Raw genomic sequence first — 8,036 nt, 5'->3', positions numbered from 1 at the left:
TTTGTTACGTTGGTCCCAGCTCTCTGCAGGTCATTCACTAGGTCCCCTTGTGTGGTCCTGGGATTTTTGCTCACCGTTCTTGTGATCATTTTGACCCCACGGGGTGAGATCTTGTGTGGAGCCCCAGATCGAGGGAGATTATCAGTGGTCTTGTATGTCTTCCATTTTCTAATTATTGCACCCACAGTTGATTTGTTCACACCAAGCTGCTTGCCTATTACAGATTCAGTCTTCCCAGCCTGGTGCAGGTCTACAATTTTGTTTCTGGTGTCCTTCGACAGCTCTTTGGTCTTCACCATAGTGGAGTTTGGAGTGTGACTGTTTGAGGTTGTGGACAGGTGTCTTTTATACTGATAACAAGTTCAAACAGGTGCCATTGATACAAGTAATGAGTGCAGGACAGAGGAGCCTCTTAAAGAAGAAGGTACAGGTTTGTGAGAGTCAGAAATCTTGCTTGTTTGTAGGTGACCAAATACTTATTTTCCACCATAATTTGCAAATAAATTCTTCCAAATCAGCCAATGTGATTGTCTGGATTTCTTTTTCTCATTTTGTCTCTCATAGTTGAGGTCTACCTATGATGCCAATTACAGGCCTCTCTCATCTTTTTAAGTGGGAGAACTTGCACAATTGGTGGCTGACTAAATACTTTTTTGCCCCACTGTATTTTGGCTACGGTCCATGGCCAGCTTGGCTCATATGCTACCAGTGGGGAGTTCCCAGTCCCACCTATATAGATTTCAGTGGGAGGAACTTCTCTACTGCCAATACCCATATTGGCTTCAAAACACTGGAGAAATCTCTGGGAGCACCAAAGAGAAAGCAGGACTAAAGAGAGCCAGCCACAGAGCATATTCCAGCAGAATGTAAATATGTGAAGATTCATGTTCCTCCGGCAGAAGACTCTCACTTTCCCCACACCCCTCTGACTCCTTTGAATTCTGGGCTATGGTCCTCCTACCTGTCCAGAACCCATGTACCAATAAAAGCACTGCCATTGCCCCTGGAGCATGGTTAGCCCCAAAGTCAGGGAAGCTAATGTCTTCGTAACACAATCTCTCCATGCTCAGCTGCCACACCCACTACTGATAACCAGGTTTGCCTACCAGCTCCTGAGTGTGCACAGCCTGCTAAAATAATGGCCCTATTATGCACCCTCCGGGGTCAGGAGACATGTCTGCTGCCAGTGTGCGGTCTGTTCTGATTGAAATGCTGCATTATGCATTAACATACCTCCATAGGCCCAGTCTGCTGAGAGTATGGCCACTTGCTGACTTGGCAGAGTCCATTGGCAACATAACTCTTCAATATGTTACAAAAGTTGAACTGAAGTTGAACCTCCTTATAGATCTTTATATCACTAGAGGGATCACGGACAGGAGGAAGGAGGCCCTGATTCCTCTATATAGATCTTTATATCACTAGAGGGATCACCGACAGGAGGAAGGAGGTCCTGATTCCTCTATATAGATCTTTATATCACTAGAGGGGTCACCGGCAGGAGGAAGGAGGTCCTGATTCCTCTATATAGATCTTTATATCACTAGAGGGGTCACCGGCAGGAGGAAGGAGGTCCTGGTTCCTCTATATAGATCTTTATATCACTAGAGGGATCACCGACAGGAGGAAGGAGGTCCTGATTCCTCTATATAGATCTTCATATTACTAGAGGGGTCACCGGCAGGAGGAAGGAGGTCCTGATTCCCCTACATAGATCTTTCTATCACTACACTAGAGGGGCCATCAGCAGGAGGAAGGAGGTCCTGATTCCTCTATATAGGTCTTTATATCCCTAGAGGGGTCACCGGCAGGAGGAAGGAGGTACTGATTCCTCTATATAGATCTTTATATCACTAGAGGGGTCACCGGCAGGAGGAAGGAGGTACTGATTCCTCTATATAGATCTTTATATCACTAGAGGGGTCACCGGCAGGAGGTCCTGATTCCTCTACATAGATCTTTCTATCACTACACTAGAGGGGCCACCAGCAGGAGGAAGGAGGTCCTGATTCCTCTATATAGATCTTCATATTACTAGAGGGGTCACCGGCAGGAGGAAGGAGGTCCTGATTCCTCTATATAGGTCTTTATATCCCTAGAGGGGTCACCGGCAGGAGGAAGGGAGGTCCTGATTCCTCTCTATCGATCACAAAGAAGGCAAGGAAATGTATGACTCTCTGTGAATGGACTCAACTTTCATAGTAAATTCATGGAATTATGATCTAAGTGACTAAGAATACTGGAAGGTTTAGACCCCTTTACGTTAGAAAATGAAAATAACCGATGAATGCACAATAAAACCAGAGTTTAAAAAAGATTTAAAATATATATTTTTTAATTAGTTTTACAGTGTGGTGACCAATGACAAGTCAACTTCTTCGGGAAAGTAAAATAAAGAGCAATGAGAAGCAGCCAACTAAAAGGTACATCGGTGTAAGACGATTTCTGATTGGATGTGACGGCAGTTTTTTAGACATTCGGCAAATCATTAATTCACCATAAAGACTATAAAAATATATATATAAAATAGCAAATAAACCATTAGCTGATTCCCACAATGGACAGTCCAAACTCTGCATCGATAGTAAAGGCGTCCATTCTGGGAAAAGCCGCCAGTGTTCCTCCTCAAAATGATGGCGTTATCATCACTGGAAAAGGAGAAGGTACAATTGTAGGGACCCTACCCCAAGCTGCAGTGTCCCTATTTAAAAGTAGTGTTTGAAGCTAGGTTGTAGGCAGCCTGAGCTTTATTGAGGACCTTATCTGTGATCGTTGGGTCTCTGTCATTGTACACTATATTGCCCCAAGTATTGGTCGGCCGGCCTTCCCACACACATGACCTTTAATGGCCCCCCAGTCTTAGTCTGTAGGGTTCAATATTGAGTTGGCTCCGCCCTTTGCAGTTATAACAGCTTCAACTTTTCTGGGAAGGCCGTCCACAAGGTTTAGGAGGGTGTCTATGGGAAGGTTGGACTATTCTTCCAGAAGCACATTTGTCAGGTCAGGCACTGATGTTGGGGGAGGAGGCCTGGCTCGCAGTCTCCGCTCTAATTCATCCCAAAGGTGTTCTATGGGGTTGAGGTCAGGACTGTGTGCAGGCCAGTCAAGTTCCTCCACCCCAAACTGGCTCCTCCATCTCATTATGGACCTTGCTTTGTGCACTGGTGGGCAGTCATGTTGGAACAAGAAGGGGCCATCCCCAAATTCTTTCCACAAAGTTGGGGGCATGAAATTGTCCAAAATGTTGCCTTAAGAGTTCCCTTCACTGGAACTAGGGGGCCAAGTCCAACCCCTGAAAAACAACCCCACACCATAATCCCCCCCTCCACCAAACTTTACACTTGACACCATGCAGTTAGGCAAGTACCGTTCTGGCCACCGCCAAACCCAGACACGTTAATCGGATTGCCAGAGAGAGAAGTGTGATTGATCACTCCAGAGAGTCTAGAGTCTGCTCTAGAGTCCAGTGGTGGCGTACTTTACACCACGGCATCCGACGTGGCCTACCACTTGGTGGCTGAGTTGCTGTTGTTCCCAGTTGCTTCCACTTTGTTATAATCCCACCAACAGTTGAGCGTGGAATATTTAGTAGCCAGGAAATGTCACGGATTGACTTATTGCACAGGTGGCCACCTATCACGGGACCACGCTTGGAGTCACTGAGCTGAGAGTGACCCATTCTTTCACCAATGTTTGTAGAAGCAGTCTGCATGCCTAGGGGCTTGATTGTATACACCTGTGGCCATAGAGGGGGATTGGAAGACCTGAATCACATGATTTGGAGGGTGGGGACAATACTTTTGGCAATATAGTGTACAATGAATGTTGCTTATAAATATTTATTCTGCCTTGGCCAAACACTGAGGGGTTTATTCCAATGCTGGAGATTAATATTTAGGGTGCCCTTCTAGAAGGGTTTTGCCCTTGAAGAGATGATGGATGTAAAGGAAGGTCTTGGGAAATAAAGAGACATCCCGGCAGCCACACACGCCCTGGCTGTGTACAGAGAAAGCCTCAGTTCACTCCATTTAGGTCGCGCCACCAACGCATTTCACCTCACCCGAGGTTTAATAATGGACCTCCATAAGCAGGGCGAAATGCATTGGAAGCGTGGCCTAGATGGAGTGAGCTGAGGTTGCTTTTACTTGCTAACCACACAGTTGGGAAAGGTGTGGAGCCATCGGGACATGTCTTTATCTCTACAGCATGATTTGAGGCAGGACGGACTCATTTCCAGCCTCACAGCGGAATCCACCTCATAGGACTATGGTAGCCCCCAAGTAATATTCAGGGTCACAGTATAGAAAGGTCTTTTTTTTCCCTCCCAAGCCTGGCATCTGGGACAGGTATGAGTGTGGAGAATTCCTCGTCTTGTAGGTCCTTCCTGCCTGGTGGAGGAAGCCCAAACCAAGGAATCTGAGCTAGCCTGTGACAGAGCCTGGAGAATCGGGAAGGTGGCTACCCATAGCGAGCATCTTCAGAAGAATGTCCAGGAGAGTCAAGGGGAAGCTTCTGTTGGCTGGACATTGGATGGAAGCCCAATTTCTTATGTCTTTATGGTGTCCGATTGTTTGCTTAGGGTCCAAAAAGCAGATCCTACTGGGAGGCTACTAAGGCAGTATCTATGGAGGAGGAAGCCCAAACCAAAGCCCAAGGAATCTGAGCTAGCCTGTGACAGAGCCTGGAGAATTGGGAAGGTGGCTACCCAGAGCAAGCATCTTCAGAAGAATGTCCAGGAGAGTCAAGAGGAAGCTTCTGTTGGCTGGACACTGGATGGGAGCCCAATTTCTTATCTCTTTAAGGTGTCCGATTGTTTGCTTAGGGTCCAAAAAGCAGATCCTACTGGGAGGCTGCTAAAGCAGTATCTATGGCCACTAGTAGAGACACTTAATAGGATCCACTGATGTTCAGAGGAAGCTACTGAAGATTCTATGGACACCAGTTAGTTCCAACTGTAACTAGGAAGTTACCATTGAGACATTGGAGCCATCATCAATTTTGCTCCTAGTAGGCCGAATGTATTTTTTCTATTTTGAGGGTATCCAGTACCCCTAACCCTCTCTCTCTAGATATATGAGCCAAATACATTTAGCAAAAGACGACTGAAGGCCTTGAAGTCTGTCCATTGGTCACTGCTTGCGGGTAGGTGAGTGTCTGGGTACAGGTAACGGGAAGGTCATCATAAGGAAGGCTAGGAGGGCCAGCAACTCCTGAGGGGGAATCACTGCTATATATTCCTTTTTCCAAACTTGTTGACCCCATTCCATCCATTGAGATTTCAGTTTTCAAAGTCACCAGAGATTGAGAACATCTAACATACTCTCCCTACCATCCCAAGATGGCCAGGAACTGTAGCAGGCAGATCTCACCACTGGAGTCTCAAACAAGGTCACTTTTAAAGGGATAGACTCTTTAAACTTTTTACCACATGGTTGTTCTACGAACGGAGCGGTTCAACCTGGTTAATGGCACAGCTGTCAACACAATTAACGGACATGTGTTTTCTGATGTTTATTTAGATTTTCTTTAAGTGAGAAACATTTCCCGCACTCCGTACATGAAAAAGGCCGTTCTCCTGTGTGACTGCTTTGGTGTCGGATAAGCTTTCCTTTCTCCGTAAAACATTTCCCGCACTCCGAACACGAGTAGGGACGCTCGCCCGTGTGACTTCTCTGGTGTACGAGAAGGCCACCTTTCCGGATGAAACATTTCCCGCACACAGAGCATGAATAAGGACGCTCGCCTGTGTGAATTTTCTGGTGCACAATAAGCTTTCCTCTGTCACGAAAACATTTCCCGCACTCTGAACACGAAAAGGGGCGTTCCCCGGTGTGAATTCTCTTGTGTGTAACCAGGTTTGCTTTTTGAGCGAAAAATTTCCCGCATTCCGAACAAGGAAAAGGGCGCTCACCCGTGTGAACTCTCTGATGTCTGTTAAGATCTCCTTTCTGAGTGAAACATTTTCCGCACTGGGAACACGGATAAAGATTTTCCCCCATGTGACTTTTTTGGTGTTTAAGAAGTTCACTCTTGTCCGGGAAAGATTTCCAACACTCTGAACAGGTATAGGTCACACTGCTGTGAGATCTGAGATGCAGAAGAAGTTCAGAAAGATTTGTAAATGATTTCCCGCACCTTGAACACAATGAGTTCTCTCCTGTGTGAACTTCTTCAACCCCCAGAGAAGATTCCCTGGAATTTGAAGGATCTGTTGATATATCTATACTGTGATATCTCAGATTTATTTCTGGTTTAACACCATGTGATTTATCAGAAGGTTCCTCAGGATTAGAGGAATTCGTTGACCACTGCAATTGGTACGGGCCCTCGTGTATTAAATCATCAGGAATGGGATTCACTTCTAGAGAATATAGTGTGAGGCCATTATCTTCCTCATAATCTTGAGATAGATGTCTCTCTGAGGAATTCCTGAAATTGGAACCATCTGCCGGAGAAGAAAAAAATTTTTTTTTCATGTTTTCCATTTCAGAGTCATTTATATTGGTCTATCAGTCCACAGGGTTCTTTCATATGGTGTCCAGTATCTCCTCATTTGTTGGGAACATGACATTATATTGAGGAATAGAGATGGACCTTTCATATGGTGTCCAGTATCTCCTCCTCATTTGTTGGGAACATGACATTATATTGAGGAATGGAGATGGACCTTTCATATGGTGTCCAGTATCTCCTCCTCATTTGTTGGGAACATGAAGTTATATTGAGGAATGGAGATGGACCTTTCATATGGTGTCCAGTATCTCCTTCTCATTTGTTGGGAACATGACGTTATATTGAGGAATGGAGATGGACCTTTCATATGGTGTCCAGTATCTCCTCATTTGTTGGGAACATGACGTTATATTGAGGAGTAAAGATGGACCTTTCATATGGTGTCCAGTATCTCCTCCTCATTTGTTGGGAACATGACATTATATTGAGGAATGGAGATGGACTTTTCATATGGTGTCCAATATCTCCTCATTTGTTGGGAACATGACGTTATATTGAGGAGTAAAGATGGACCTTTCATATGGTGTCCAGTATCTCCTCCTCATTTGTTGGGAACATGACATTATATTGAGGAATGGAGATGGACTTTTCATATGGTGTCCAATATCTCCTCATTTGTTGGGAACATGACGTTATATTGAGGAATGGAGATGGACCTTTCATATGGTGTCCAGTATCTCCTCCTCATTTGTTAGGGACATGACATTATATTGAGGAATGGAGATGGACCTTTCATATGGTGTCCAGTATCTTCTCATTTGTTGGGAACATGGCGTTATATTGAGGAATGGAGATGGACCTTTCATATGGTGTCCAGTATCTCCTCCTCATTTGTTGGGAACATGAAGTTATATTGAGGAATGGAGATGGACCTTCCATATGGTGTCCAGTATCTCCTCATTTGTTGGGAACATGACGTTATATTGAGGAATGGAGATGGACCTTCCATATGGTGTCCAGTATCTCCTCCTCATTTGTTGGGAGCATGATGATATATTGAGGAATGGAGATGGACCTTTCATATGGTGTCCAGTATCTCTTTATTTGTTGGGAACATGACGTTACATTGAGGAATGGAGATGGACCTTTCATATGGTGTCCACTATCTCCTCCTCATTTGTTGGGAACATGACGTTATATTGAGGAATGGAGATGGACCTTTCATACAATGTCCAGTATCTCCTTCTCATTTGTTGGGAACATGATGTTATATTGAGGAATGGAGATGGACCTTTCATATGGTGTCCAGTATCTCCTCATTTGTTGGGAACATGACGTTATATTGAGGAGTAAAGATGGACCTTTCATATGGTGTCCAGTATCTCCTCCTCATTTGTTGGGAACATGACATTATATTGAGGAATCGAGATGGACTTTTCATATGGTGTCCAGTATCTCCTCCTCATTTGTTGGGAACATGATGTTATATTGAGGAATGGAGATGGACCTTTCTTATGGTGTCCAATATCTCCTCCTCATTTGTTGGGAACATGACGTTATATTGAGGAATGGAGATGGACCTT

General features: G+C 44.8%; 1 protein-coding gene across 5 annotated transcripts in view; it reads right to left on the bottom strand.

Annotated features, from left to right (window-relative positions):
• Positions 1–8,036, bottom strand: part of LOC149453185 (uncharacterized) — a 199,431-nt gene that overhangs the window by 174,072 nt on the left and 17,323 nt on the right. For 2 of the 5 annotated variants that reach the window (XM_089688336.1, XM_089688338.1), the window contains one exon: positions 2,318–6,445. The exons of the other annotated variants lie outside the window; for them this stretch is intronic. In XM_089688336.1, coding sequence (XP_089544462.1) covers positions 5,487–6,445 — 959 coding nt within the window. In that variant the 3' untranslated portion in view covers positions 2,318–5,486. Of the gene's footprint in view, positions 1–2,317; positions 6,446–8,036 lie in introns of those variants that run through there. 5 annotated transcript variants of the gene reach the window in all.

The sequence above is a fragment of the Staurois parvus genome, unplaced genomic scaffold, assembly GCF_062004578.1.
Source record: "Staurois parvus isolate SC_StPar_1 unplaced genomic scaffold, SC_StPar_1.0 ptg000449l, whole genome shotgun sequence".
Lineage (NCBI taxonomy): Eukaryota > Metazoa > Chordata > Amphibia > Anura > Ranidae > Staurois > Staurois parvus.
Note: the sequence above shows the minus strand (reverse complement) of the source record. Positions and strands in the feature narration are given on the sequence as shown.